Here is a 14740-nt window from a genome sequence, read left to right as displayed (position 1 = left end):
ATAAACGTTTTCTTTGTTACTTGACTTTTTACAGAGCGAGTGGAGGGTTAGATGGAGAGAGCCACTCTCTGAACAGTACGCTGCTTGAGTATGTTGATCTGACCAGGCAGTTGCTTGAGGCTGAAAATGACAAGGACTCTGACACACTGAAGGACATTCGCTGTCACTTTAGTGCACTTGTGGCCAATATCATTCAGAATGTCCCAGGTATGTATTTTAACTCACTTGCTCGCTTATATCAGTCAGTCAAAAATGAATTTGCACAGAATATCTGTCTAAAGTTAGAGTAATACAAATTAAAGTGTCTTGGATATTAATTTTGTTACTTGTTGTGTTCAGTACACCAGAGGAGGACCATCTTCCCCCAGCAGTCGCTGAGACACAGTCTGTTCATGCTGTTCAGTCACTGGGCCGGGCCGTTCAGTATTATGTTCACTCCCCTGGACCGCTACAGTGACAGAAATATGCAGATCAACCGGCATCAGTACTGTGCGCTAAAGGTACACACAAACGTAAATAAAGATATAAATGTTGAAATCTGTTTTGTGGATACAATACAATCCATACTTAGTGATTACTAACAGCTTCTTTAATGTTCCAGGCCATGTCTGCAGTGTTGTGTTGTGGACCTGTAGCTGACAATGTTGGCCTCTCCTCTGATGGCTACCTCTACAAGTGGCTGGACAACATCCTGGATTCTCAGGACAAGAAGGTTAGAGAAATGTTACAGTTTTAGCCTGCTTGATTATCACTAAAATTGATAGTTTGGCCGAAGCACGTGGATGAGTACTGAAAATTAGGTTGAGGTAGGAGTGTGCATCACCAAAGAAATGTCATAAACGCACAACCACGTATTCAGCGTAGAACAGAAATGTAGCATGTCCAAAGTTAAAACAGAAATGGCAAAGTACTCACCTTTCACTGGGCTATATTGGCTTGCACACAAAGGCAACTCTTCCCTGTTTCGACCTGCCATCCCTCATTAAAGTATATAAAACCTCCTAACAAGGCCATGAATGTAATGGTGGCAATCAACACAAGACAAGTATATAATTGTGATGTCTTTAGCGATACAGCTAAACTAAGCATCATATAAAATAATTATGAGGAGCGATTGGTTCAGTCTGGCTGTACTGTACTGTAAAGACTTTCTGAGGTTATGCAGCACAGGTTCACATACCATGACACTAGCACCACACAGTGGTGTTCAGAAGTACTGCAAGAGGTCAGCGTGTTTAATCAAGCGTTTCATTCAGATACACCATAAAATTGATTATTTACAGAAAGCACTAAGGATTTAAATCACCTTTTATTCCAGTTAAAGACATACTATTTAGAGTCAAAATCACATTTTTTTTTCCTTTTGTATCCCTTTTTTTTTTCAAGAGATTACTTTGTTGTTTTGAGTGGTTCTGCCGATATAACGTAGGCTACTTCATGTGTTGATCTATATTTAGCGCCTGCAAAATGTTTTTTTCAATGCATAGTTCATATTAGTAGTCCTTATGACAGGCTTGTGTTTTAAAATACACCACTTTACAGCATATTTTTGTGCCTATGCTGATGTTAATACTAATATTAGCTACTGAGAAATCCATGGGTTAAAATTAGCAGGGTTTTGTAGTGACTGTTGGAAGAAGTGAACTCACAGTTCTAACAGTTGCTGTGTGGTCGGCCCTAGGTTCACCAGCTGGGTTGTGAGGCCGTGATGCTGCTCCTGGAGCTGAATCCAGACCAGAGCAACCTCATGTTTTGGGCTGTGGACCGCTGTTACACCGGCTCTCGTCGCGTGGCTGCCGGTTGCTTCAGGGCCATCGCCAATGTCTTTCACAACAGGTACTACACATTACCAGCTTCAACTTGAACTCATTTTTGTGGGCTTGTTTGTCTCTTTGGAGCCAGTGAATTGTGACTCAAATACAGCTTGTGTTTTACATTTTCTCTTAGGGATTACCAATTTGACACTGTGGTGCTGCTGAACCTGATTCTGTTCAAGGCGGCTGATTCTTCCAGGGACATCTATGAGGTGGCCATGCAGCTCTTACAGGTCAGAATTTCTGTTTTCTATTGTTCAAAAAGTTCACTTTTACACATCTACACATAACACTGCTATTTCGACTTATCTTTAATTAAATTCACTATGTTGTGACTGTTTGTCTTTGTGAAACTAATAGATCCTGGAACCCAAGCTCTTCCGTTACGCCCACAAATTGGAGATCCAGCGAACGGATGGTATCTTGACCCCTCCCTCACCGCTGCCACACCTCTACTCTGTGTCTTACTACCAGCTGTCTGAGGAGCTTGCAAGGACTTACCCAGAGCTCACTCTGCCCATCTTCTCAGGTTTGCTACATTACAATTTGGTACAGCTGCTGCTGGGATAGCAGGGTGCTTGAAGGTCTAAGTTTTATTTCCCTGTGACAGCAGGGATCTGCCCTTTGTCTATGTCAAGGTTATAATCGTTAACGAAAACGAACAAAATAACGAAAACTAGGTGGGAAAAAACATTGTCGTTAACTGAAATAAAAATAAAAACGAGGCATTACAAAAAATTGATAACTAAACTAAAACTGTAATGTCTGTTTGCAAAACTAAAATAAAATAAAATTATCGAGTAAATGTCCTTAGTTTTCGTCTTTGTCGATGTCTTTCATAGAGCAAATAACGTTATATCTTTCCGACCATGACATTTCCCGTAGACATGTATAGTGTCCGACTGGGAACCCAGAAATCCCGACATTCCACGTCAAATTGAACACAACATAGTCCATGCCCCTCGCCTCGTCGCCTGGCATCATAGCGGTACCGAAAGTCGGATGAAAGCGGCACCTATTTGATTATGACTGTGTCAGATAAAAGCAATTTCCTTTCAGTGGAATGTGGTAAAATATGTGGACAATTTATTACAGGGAAAAATCCCACGAATTTGAAAGTACATTTGAGAAGTGCACACAAGCTAGGAGGCTAACATAGCTTAACAAGGTAAAGGAGAAAGCGAAGCCCCCTTTCCCTGAAACAGAAGCTAACCCCGGTACAGGGTATGGATGTATGGGTACAGGGCCAGGCAGCATGACAGAGACAACGGCAGGACAGAGAACACTACAGGAGGGCTTTCACCGGTGACCCGATAGCTGCTGGTTAGTAAATACACAGCAACACCATAAGCAGGAGGAAGCGTGGGTTAATATATGTGTTGATACCGGGATGTCTACACAACTGTGTGAGTTGATTGACTTCAAAAAGTTCACCACTTTACTCGAACCAAAGTTCAAAGCACCTGTTCATGTATGTCTTCTTTAGTCTGTTGGCTATTTAGGTTTTTTCCTGGAACACCTCACTTACACATTTTGCACTTACTGCGGTGTCTTGTGTAGACTGTTTACATATTTATGACCATATGTAGGCTACATTTTATGTACTGGTGTTATTGTTGAATACATTGTGAATACATATTTCTAAAATTGTAAATTGTATGTATGTTTTTGTTGAGTTATTATTACACAATACTTTTTCTGACTTTTTTGAATCCCCCGACAAATAACCCATATTACAAAAATAGACTAAAACTAATAAAAACTAAACTAAAACTAAGCATTTTCAAAAAATAAAAACTAAACTAACAAACCCGCTTTAAAAACGAAACTGAATTTGAAAACAAAAAGTCAAAACGAAATAAAAATAAAAACTAATGAAAAATGCAAAACTATAATAACCTTGGTCTGTGTGTGTCATGATGACATTAATTTCCTAAGCCTCACAGCAGCCTTTTTACTACATACCATATACTTGCCTAATATTGCAGATGCAAGGTGTAGGAATTAATTTCATTTTTGTTTTTTTTAGGTGACTAGCAGTCTCAATATAAATAATTTATATCTGTGCACTTTTCAAAAACTGCTTCACTTAATTATGTGGATGTTCGAATTGTGCTGGTAGTCCATGAAATCATCACTTTCATAAACAACCATTTGTAATGTCTAAAAATCATACACATTACCTTATGTGTCACATCCGTTCCAAACTTTTACCTTTCCGCTCTGATATAATGACATGTCGAGGCTAAGAGAAGAACATACACCTTAACTCTTGACTCTTAACATTGATGATAGAATTAATCAGTGGATGACCCAAGTGAACTAGGTCATTTTACCTAACTAAACAATACAAAGAACATGGCAATTTGTGGATGTTATGATACTCTTTTGACTAGAAGATGGAAGTAAGGTTAAAGAGAAATCGGCTGAGCATTCCTTCATTGTGTAATGGATGACAATCTGCTCGAACTAACAACCAACCCTGTTTCTGCCCCCACTCCAGAGGTGAGCCAGCGTATCCAGACAGCGCATCCCGGTGGTCGTCAGGTCATGTTGCACTACCTCCTGCCTTGGATGAACAATGTGGAGCTGGTTGATTTCAAACCAACTGTACGGCGCCCCGAAGATTGCGGCAGCGGTGAGGATGACGAGGATGTACACGAACGGGAGGTCATGATGGTCAACAGCCGCCGCTGGCTCCGTGGAGAGGGCTGGGGCTCCCCTCGTGCAACAACCATGGTGCTCAACAATCTCATGTTCATGACCGCTAAGGTGAGACAGCTAATGGACCAACTGCATGCCATCATATTAAGATTGACGCGAACAGGATGGGTTCAAAATGTTCTTTGAGATAATTCGTTGATCATGAAATTATTTTATTTTTTACAGTATGGGGATGAGTTTGCTTGGTCCGAGATAGAGAATGTATGGACCACATTAGCAGACAGCTGGCCAAAGAACCTCAAAATCATTCTGCACTTCCTCATCAGTATGTCAGGAGTCAACAGTGATCCCAGCCTCTTGCCTTATGTAAGTCACAGAATATTTCCATCATGCACCATGTCTGTCCTATCCCCATGTGCTGTGTCCTCTACTTACTCCTCATGTTTTTGACTGTGTCTACATGTGTGTCCTCAGGTGAAACGGGTCGTGGTTTACTTGGGCAGAGATAAAACTATGCAGCTGCTGGAGGAGTTGATGTGTGAACTTGAGTTGACTGATCCTGTTAGCTCAGCTGTCACTCACATGGACAACCCCCCCTATTACCGCATCACCTCAAGTTTCAAGATCCCCTCGGTCACCTCAGGTTAACGAGCAGTCCGCATGCACTAGTTCACAGCTTAGGCCATGTCTCCAATACTAAATCACCTGTTCAATGCCTGATGGTCAATGTTTCGTGTCTGCTCTCTCAGGAACAACCTCCAGCAGCAATACCATGGTGCCAGGAAACGATGGTCATCATGACAGCAAGATCAAAGACTCTAACATGGAGGACAGGTACAAGCTGAAATACAGCACTATTCTATTTGTGTTAAACAGAAAATGTAATGGGAAGAGTAATACTTATACTATATGAACGAATTCAGATGAAACACTCAAGTCTATTTTAGAAACAATTCAGAGACACAGCTATGAGGTTAGGTACTTTTAATTGAAAGAGTTTGCTGATGAAATGGTTTTAGATTTGACGTTTTTGGCCATAGGCAGAAACAAAAAAAAGCTTGCACTATCCTTTTTAAATCAAGCGTGCCTGTTCTGCAGTTACACCCACCTGGACATCTACAGTGGGCTGAACAGTAACCTGAACCGTCAGCACCACCGTCTGGAATCTCGTTACAGCAGCAGCTCCGGAGGCTCCTATGAAGAAGAGAAGAGTAAGAGCAAACTCTTTGCACCACTAAACTAAACACTGCTCAGAATTCTTTCCCACAAACATTTTCTGTTTTACCTTCTCCAAGGTGACTCCATGCCACTTTATGCTAACTGGCGTTTGAAAGTGATGGATCACAACCGGCCAGAGCCCCTCCCCTTCCCACCTACAGGAGGCTGTTGGTCTCCTCTTGTGGACTACCTGCCAGAGACAAATGCCCCTGGTGTACCGCTCCACAGGTACACTATACATCACCTTTACTCTGCCTCTACATTATTCTATTGTGTTCTTTGCCTAAATCAACCTTGTCTGTTTTTCAGATGTAACATTGCAGTCATCCTACTAACAGACCTAATTGTGGACCATGCGGTCAAAGTGGAGTGGAGTGCCTACCTGCACCTCTTGCTACATGCAATTTTTATAGGTAACTTGCTTCCTAATTAATAATATTTTGGATGCCTGGATCTTCCAAGAACAGGGTCCTGTGCCTGAATAACCAGATATTTTTACCAAAACAACTAATTCAAAAGTACATTATTTAAAAAGTACCTAGTAGAGGAGTGAGTTTAACTGACCTCATACTTCATTACACCTCTACTTGCTAAAGGTAAATTGTATCCCTCTCCCTCTTCTGTGTCTTCTTCCAGGGTTTGATCACCAGCACCCAGAAGTGTACGAGCACTGCAAACGTCTTCTGCTTCACCTGCTCATTGTCCAGGGAGGAAATAGCAGCGTTCAATCCGTGGCTATGGTGCTGTTACGCAACAGAGACTATAATGAGCCGAGGGTCCTGACTGTGAAGCCAGTAGCTCCAGAGATCAACCTCACAGGTCAGTTCTGCTGTGGAGCTCAGAATCCGAAAAGAAAAGGTCATTAAAGTAGGAGAACTATCGTTTAACTGAAGGACTGCAAACTGATTCCCTACCACCTGTAGAAATCCTTTTTTGTGGTAAATGGAGGGAAAGTAGTAGAGAAATATTGGGCATACTCATTTGTTGTATTACCAAAGCATATCACTGCTTTTATATTTTGGTTTTAAAATATTACTTTTTCTACTACTACTATTTCTTAAGATGCCTTCAAAGCACATCACGCAGCTCAACGTGTACAATGTGTATGCCAATTGTTCCCATAGGTGTGCAGGAGTTTTTGCCAGATTGTCAGCCATCACCCATGAAAGACTCTGGCCTCAGCTCGAGCTCCACTTCATCCAGTATAAGTCTTGGGGCAGGGGGAGCTGCTCTGTCCCACCTCTCCCCCACACTCCTCAGTGAGGTAGATGCCACTGTTGAACAGGACGAGAAAGTCAAAGCTCTCATTGAGTTCATTACATCAAGGTAAGAAGACCCTGTTTTATTAAAATAATACATCTACCTTAGCCAATACTTGTGACTAACTAACTGGCCTAATGTAAAATCTCACATGCTTAGTATGTATCAGTTTGAATCGTACAGATGTTGACTCAACGCACTTGCATCATTACTCATTCTGTTCAATAATTTGCTTTCATGCCTCCAGCGGGGTCTGAAAGGATCTGGTATTTTCACATTGCATGGTTTTGGTTTTTGGGTTGGTGTCATATTGGCTCCTTTAGCCTGGTGTGATAACATCAACCAATGTTTTGAGGTGTGGTGTAATTTTGTCGCGTTAACAAGTCCCATTGCCTGATGTGTGTTTGCTCTTGCCTTGTAGAAAGCGGGGCCCGCTCTGGAACCACGAGGATGTGTCACCCAAGAACCCCAACATTAAGAGCGCTGACCAGCTGAGTGTTTTTGTCAGACATGTAGTGACCGTCTTCAAACATTCCCAGTCAGGTCTGCGTGTTTCATAACTGCTTGTTGCCTCATTTTACAGTTTTCGGCATGGAATACAGGTATGATTTAGACAGCTTTATCACATTTACCTGTATGTGCATCCCTTCAGGTTTCCAGCTCGAGTCGTTGCTGAGTGAAGTAGCCCTACAAACAGCTCTGTCTTGCTCTTCTCGCCACTACGCTGGTCGCTCATTCCAGATTTTCAGGGCACTCAAACAACCTCTGACTCTTGCCACACTGTCTGACATTCTGTCTCGGCTGGTAGAGACTATAGGGGACCCAGGAGAGGAGGCTCAGGTTAGAACATAAAACAGTTACATGGTCCTGCTCTGCATTGGTCTAATCACACAACACTATTGGTCACCTTCTACTTTTAATCTCTATAGTATTGCTCAATCTGTTAATTACTCACAATTGCATTTAGAGCACAGTTGTTCCGATATAAATAGATACGTGTTGGTGGTTGCTGCATTCCAAAACTGCAAAACCATTGTAAAGGTGGAATGGGTCCTGGAGAAAAGCCTACTGTATCAGATTGAAAATAACCCACACTCCACACAGATTTTACAGGAAATACAATTGTTATGTAGATTAAAGAATCAGTACATGTAACAACAACATGTTATAAGTAAGACGTTTTGACTCACTGGTATCCAGAGTCATCAGTTTCTTTCTGGCTGGCTGACCTCTGGTGTTTTTTTCTCCTTAGGGCTTTGTCATTGAACTACTCTTAACACTGGAGTCGGGCATTGACACGTTAGCAGACACAGTCAAAAACTATGACCTCCTCACTGCCTTGGCACAGTAAGTCCACCCAATGATAACCTCTTTATTTCCCAATGTTTGACTCATCCTTACCTTCAATCACATACTACCTGACATAATTAAATCATTTACAAAATTATTTTGTCATTTTATTTACAGGACCTCTGCCCGCGATCCCTTGTTGGGGCCTAAGTTTGCTGCCAACAGGAAAAGCACAGGCCAGCTGAACCTGAACAGTGGTGGTCTGTTCCATAATGCTCATACTCGCAGCAACTCTCTTCGTGCCAGCCTGATGGGTGAGGGAAAAGCCGACAGACGTAGGAGCAACACCTTAGACATTGCTGACAGACTTGGTGGTAGCCACGGAAACCTGGCCCGCACACGGAGCTTATCATCGCTAGGTGGGGGAGGGGGTCCAGGAGGGGAAGCCATCCCCCCCGTGGACCCTTCGAATCTGATGGCCACTGTATTCTGGATCGCCGCCTCTCTGCTGGAGTCGGACTACGAGTTTGAGTATCTGCTGGCTCTGCGGCTCCTTAACAAGCTGCTGGGCCAGCTGCCTCTGGACCGGGTAGACAGCAGGGAACGTCTGGAGAAGGTCCAGGCCAAGCTGAAGTGGTACAGCTTTCCTGGCCTGCTGCAGCTCTTCCTGAAGGGCTTCACCTCTGCTTCTACTCAGGAGCTCACCATCCACCTGCTGAGCAAGCTCATCAGTGTCTCCAGACATACACTGGTGGACCCTTCCCAAGTGGCAGGTACGTGTGTAGAACTGAGAATATCCCTACTGCTGACTTGATCATGGATTATATTTTTTTGGGTCGTTTTTTTTATACAAATTTGCTTGAAACATGCTTTCAAGCGCTGATCGTTAGTTCATTTATTGTAATTTCTTGGTTAGAAAAAGGAGGAAATCTGAATTGAAATTAGGGCTGCACAATATATTGTTTTTTATCATCATCGTGATATCAACTGCCGCAATAAACACATTGGAAATGATTTCCTTTCATTTGTTTTAAATGCTACAAGCAAGTTGTTTAATATCTGTTTATTTATCGCAAGTAATATCGGTTCAACATTATCGCATATTTACCTCTTATCGTGCAGACCTAATCGAAAATTTTATACAATAACCCCAACACCAGTGCAGTTGCAAAAAAGCTTGTCATGTTCTCTTCATTGCTTTTAGTGCTCAGTTCAATGCTAACATTTGTGTCATCAGTCGTATTGATATCCGTAATTGCTTTAGACTTCTATACTAATTATGTGACACTCTGTGCTCCCTGTCTTCCTTTGACATGTCTGCAGGTTTTCCTTTGAATATCCTGTGCCTCCTACCACATCTCATCCAGCACTTTGACAGCCCCTCTCCTTTCTGTAAGGAGACAGCTGATAAGATAGCCAAGGTGTGCACAGAGGAGAAGTCAGCCACACTCTCCAACCTGGCCCACATGATGAGCCTGTACAGCACACACAGCTATTCTCGCGACTGCACCAACTGGATCAACGTGGTCTGTCGCTATCTCCACGATGCCTTTGCAGAGATAACCCTGAACCTGGTCACTTACTTGGCCGAGGTACGCAAGATGACGATCAAACTTGTTGCGGTTAGTAACATATGGTAGGATCAAACCAGTGATGTTTCCATCTCTGTCTCTCTCAGTTGCTGGAGAAGGGCCTTCCCAGCATGCAGCAGTCCTTGTTGCAGATCATCTACAGCCTGCTGAGTCATATCGACCTATCGGCAGCCCCCGTCAAACAGTTCAACCTGGAGATCATGAAGATCATTGGCAAATATGTTCAGGTGAGCCTTCACCGCACTTCTTGTTTAGTTTTGATCAAATATTGCAATCAGTGCTGTGCAAGCTACTCGTTGCATGTTATCAGTTATCCTTATTACGTATTTACTCAATGACTTAATAGGTAAAGTGAAGTAGATATGTATTTTTTTATTTATTATTGTTTGGTTAAATTACTTATTACATTATTTTCTGCAAGTAGCAGCACCAGGAATTGAACCCTGGCTCTCTGCAGTGGTGGATGAGAACTTCACCTATGCACCACTTGGCAGTTTTCCATATGTTCAATAATAGTTGTATTTTTACATACAGCCTGTATATACTGGGATGATCTGGTCTTTTAATAGTAGCACAATTGAGAAGAAGAAAAACATATCTTTCAAGGTTATTGTTTAGAGGCCTCTTTGATCCAGCTCTTTATGGAAACCTTTTACCAGCCCTGACCCAGGGCACTCTATGCTTTTCACTCACAACTGCATCTGACAGCTGTTATTCATTATTGCCTGGGGCCGATTCTGTACTGGCTTACTACCAGTGCTGCCTTTTGTAGAAGCCATTGTGTTTGTGCGTATACAGTATATCCCTGCATGTGCATTGGTGTGCACTGTGACTTGTATTTGTTAGGCATCCTTTTAACGTCCCCTGGCATTAACATAGGCTATACATTGTAGAAAGGGGTACACAATACAAATGGCCTCAGAGATTGAGTGGCTGATAGCTGCTGTAGGTAGGGGTATGGTTTGGAAACTATGTCCATTCACATTCATTAATTCTCCTGAAACGCCTACACAGCCTGATATCTCACAATGGAATCATTATAGTTCCCTGTTTTTATTACAGAGCCCACATTGGAAGGAGGCTCAAAACATTCTGAAGTTGGTGGTGTCTCGCTCAGCCAGCCTTGTTGTTCCAGACGATGTGCAGCGCTCTTATAGCACCGAATCATGTGGCTCTCCAGAAATTGCCTTTACACGCATATTCAACAACTCTTCAAAGGAGCTGCCTGGCAAAACTCTGGACTTCCACTTTGACATCTCAGAGGTCCATGTCCTCACACTCCAGTTTTTCCTCAGTGCACATATTTCAGTGTTTTCACTTTGAAGATATGTTCTGTAGTATTTTATTGCTAACTGGCATTATTTGACTCTATAGACGCCAATCATAGGGCATAAATATGGTGACCAACGTACTGCAGCAGGCCGGAATGGAAAGCCGCAGGTGATTGCTGTAACTAGGAGTACCTCCTCCACATCATCCGGCTCAAACTCCAATGGTCTGGTGCCAGTAAGCTGGAAGAGGCCTCAACTCTCTCAGGTATCTACTCAAACAGACACACGACATCCGACATCATGAAGGCCTAATAATTTACACCACGTAGCAGTAGCCAGGTTTCCACCAAAAACTAGCGAAAATTTTACAGAATTTTTAGAACATCCGCAAAAGAGAATCCAAATGTATGTGTGTTTCCATATCGATTGCTGTTATGCGAATATTAGGACTTGGTTCATCGAGTTCATCGATAAGCAGTAAGTGGCGCTAATTCTCCATTTAGATTCCATAATACCAGTGCAGAAGAAAAGGGCTCAACGAGATGATGTAACTAAAAGAGCACCCGTCAAACCTCAGATGTTGAAAAGACGTACAGAACATGATGGAAATGTATCATTTCTATTTGTTTCATGTATAAATTTTAAGGAAGGTTACAGTCTCATTGCTTCACACAGATCAGAGGTTTTCGCCTGCCGGCATTTTTGTCTCTCTAGTGTAGCGGAAGCTTCAGTGGACATTTAAGTAACATGCTTCATGTACTTTTCCACCTCAGCCAAACGTAAATCTTTATTGCGATATTCAGAGTTTTTTTTTTTTTTTTTAAAAGAACTTTGGAGCGTTTCCACTCAGGATTTTTTTATGCACAAATTGAAAATGTGCTTAAAAACAGGTGGATTTAAAGGCACCTACTGATTGAAGGTGAAGCTTTACCAGTTCCAGCTCTAATCCTTCTTTATGTCAGTTGTTTGGATCTGATATCTGCCCAATACAGCCAGCTAAACTGGTGACGTACAGCAAGTTATCAGGTCTCAAACAGAGTCGGAACCAAATACACATACTGTAGTTTATGTTTTGAAGCAGCCCAAGCATATAACACATTGATTTTAATAAATGCCTTTGTCAAAATACAACATCACATTAGTAACAGGAATATAAATTAAAATGTTTGTTACTTCTATCTAGAATATCATGGAGCACACACATTACTTGGTAATTGGCAGTTGTTTGACAAGTTTCCTCATCATGATTGTGTTTTTGTTACAGAGAAGAACCAGAGAGAGGCTGATGAACGTCCTGTCTTTATGTGGTCCGGAGTCTGGCATTCCCAAAAATCCATCTGTAAGACTCCTCTCCTACTCTAAAGCCTCTGACAAGGTCTCTGTAAAATCACTGTTAAAGATACTGCTGCTGTTGTCTTTTTGTTGATTTTTTTTTTTTTATTTTTTTTATGGACATACAACAATTGCTTTTTACTATTTTGACAACAAAGAGTCTCTTTCCTTACTTTCTATGCAGGTGGTGTTCTCATCCAATGAGGATCTGGACTCTGCAGACCAGCAGACCAGTCTCATACCCACAGTGGAGGAGGTGGTCAGAGAAGAGGAGGTCGGGGGGGAAGACACGGGCAGTGAGCAGCAGTTTGGTGTCTTCAAGGACTTTGACTTCTTAGATGTGGAGTTGGAGGATGCTGAGGTGAGAAATTACCGTAGATTTGACACACACAACAAGGCTTGTTTGTGTGTGTCACGGTGAAGTAGAATATATACATCTGAATGTAAAATGTGGTAATTTTCGGATTATGAAAAGACAAGAAATTGAAGGAAACATGGAGGAGCTAATAGTGTGTGGACAGTATAACTATTTGCATTAATAAACTTTAAGGAGGAGGCAATTTTTTTTTTTAAATCCACTTAAATAGAGTGCAGGGACCCTTCACAAAATCTTCACTTTCACTCAAGTACTTGCATATTCAGTTCAGTTACTTTTCATCACTGCTTTTGACCATACTGTATTTAGTTGTGTTATTTCTGATTAACAACATTAATGATTAATTAATGTTTGTCCATCTTGCGTCTTATTTGTCTTGACTGTTGTAGTAGAAACCTTTCTGTGCTTTGTAACTGTCTTAAGTCTACTAACACACTTATTCCTTCTCTTCTCTTGCCACAAGGAGTTGCAGGTAAGTCTTTGGGACAGAAAGCTTTTTAGAGATGGCATTCTCTGCAGGGCCCCTGGTGTCTCTCCAAGTTGTCACCAAACAAAGTGCTGTAGTGCTCTTGATTTGAAATTGTGGCTACTGTCGTTGTGAACCCTTTTTTATAAAGTTTTAGAACATTGAATCATTTACCATCCAAAAATGTAGAGGAAAATCATCTCACTCAATCATGCATTTATGTATTTGTTTAGTTTTTTTTAATAAGTTGTGGAATGTTAATGTTCTTGATGTGTTTGTCTTGTGCTTTTTTTCCTTGTGTTGTAAAATCTTCCCCAGTGCCTCCTATTGTGTGCACTGTGTCTCACTGCTGTTGTCTTGGTTGTCCTGCAGGGGGAGAGCATGGACAACTTCAACTGGGGGGTGCGCCGTCGCTCCCTGGAGAGCATGGACAAAGGGGACACACCGTCTTTGCAGGAGTGCCAGTACGCAGGCAGCACGCCAAGCCTCAACCTCACCAACCATGAGGACACGGATGAATCGTCAGAGGAGGAGGTACTGAGCGCTAGCCAGATTCTCATCCGCTCTGGCCTTGTAAGTCTCACTCTAGTTAGGGTCCCCCCCCCCTCCAACCCACCATGCTCCTCACACAGCCCGCTGGCATGGTGTGCGTGTGTGTGTGTGCGTACTGAGCTGGACCTGCTGCCAATGTGGACAGGGGCTAGATGCTTGCTTCTTCGCTGGTGGTAGATGCCCCCCCCCCCTCTTCCTCTGACTGCTAGATTAATGCTATTATGCTTTCTCATAGTCTTATTTTTCCTGATAGGTAAGTATACTTAAGGAAAACTCAGATAAATTGGTTCAGTTTGCATTGACTCAAGGTAAATCACTGACCATTGACAGTTTTATTAACATGAGGAGAAGAGAAGATTTACAATATTAGAATTGAATAAAATTCCTTTAATGTAATTCAAGTATAAAATATGACAAGTTTTAGAATTTAAAATAACAGCATGTTTCTTTGCATTTTTTTGGCCTCTTGTCTCTAACTCTCCTTTGCTTTGTTTTGCTTCGCAAGCAAGGTCTTATCCAAAGCTGCCAATAATAATGCTATTATTAGAAATGCTTTACCTCAGTCTAATTGGGCTTCTTTCTCTCTTCTTCTGCTCTTCTTGATCTTCGTAGTGCACGGTGAGAGAATGAGCTTTTGCCTCTAGTGGATATTTGCCCCAAAAATGTTTGTAGTCATCCAGTATTACTCCTTACCACTAGAAGAATGAGCATGCAACATTTATGTGTGCGTTTAAACAGAATGTTGAAATAGTTCAGGGTAATATATAACTGTTATTGATGTTGGCATGAACTTACCTTTTGTGCTGGATCAATTAAATGGAAGACTAAAATGACTAAATGTCATGCTCTGCTTGATACAGAAACATGGGTACTGTCATTTTTTTGTTCAACTGCAAAAAAAATAA

The 14740-nt window shown here is 41.8% G+C and overlaps 1 protein-coding gene across 19 annotated transcripts in view; it reads left to right on the top strand.

Annotated features, from left to right (window-relative positions):
• fryl (furry homolog, like) overlaps positions 1-14740 on the top strand; it is a 72833-nt gene that overhangs the window by 43759 nt on the left and 14334 nt on the right. For 8 of the 19 annotated variants that reach the window (XM_036006913.1, XM_036006899.1, XM_036006910.1 and 5 more), the window contains 27 exons: positions 35-207; positions 340-500; positions 602-712; positions 1682-1836; positions 1948-2047; positions 2175-2343; positions 4318-4586; positions 4704-4844; positions 4953-5121; positions 5228-5312; positions 5577-5689; positions 5774-5924; positions 6006-6109; positions 6333-6515; positions 6821-7022; positions 7378-7499; positions 7609-7796; positions 8209-8303; positions 8424-9019; positions 9570-9838; positions 9925-10065; positions 10901-11101; positions 11213-11374; positions 12374-12484; positions 12626-12802; positions 13281-13289; positions 13656-13856. In XM_036006913.1, coding sequence (XP_035862806.1) covers positions 35-207; positions 340-500; positions 602-712; positions 1682-1836; positions 1948-2047; positions 2175-2343; positions 4318-4586; positions 4704-4844; positions 4953-5121; positions 5228-5312; positions 5577-5689; positions 5774-5924; positions 6006-6109; positions 6333-6515; positions 6821-7022; positions 7378-7499; positions 7609-7796; positions 8209-8303; positions 8424-9019; positions 9570-9838; positions 9925-10065; positions 10901-11101; positions 11213-11374; positions 12374-12484; positions 12626-12802; positions 13281-13289; positions 13656-13856 — 4558 coding nt within the window. Of the gene's footprint in view, positions 1-34; positions 208-339; positions 501-601; positions 713-1681; positions 1837-1947; positions 2048-2174; positions 2344-4317; positions 4587-4703; positions 4845-4952; positions 5122-5227; positions 5313-5576; positions 5690-5773; positions 5925-6005; positions 6110-6332; positions 6516-6820; positions 7023-7377; positions 7500-7608; positions 7797-8208; positions 8304-8423; positions 9020-9569; positions 9839-9924; positions 10066-10900; positions 11102-11212; positions 11375-12373; positions 12485-12625; positions 12806-13280; positions 13290-13649; positions 13857-14447; positions 14454-14740 lie in introns of all 19 variants that reach the window. The other 11 variants (XM_031311968.2, XM_036006909.1, XM_036006906.1 and 8 more) reach the window with 8 other exon arrangements.

This window comes from Sander lucioperca, chromosome 11 (assembly GCF_008315115.2).
Source record: "Sander lucioperca isolate FBNREF2018 chromosome 11, SLUC_FBN_1.2, whole genome shotgun sequence".
In the NCBI taxonomy this organism is placed as follows: Eukaryota; Metazoa; Chordata; class Actinopteri; order Perciformes; family Percidae; genus Sander; species Sander lucioperca.
The sequence above is the reverse complement of the archived record's forward strand: the minus strand, read 5'-3'. Positions and strand labels throughout refer to the sequence as shown.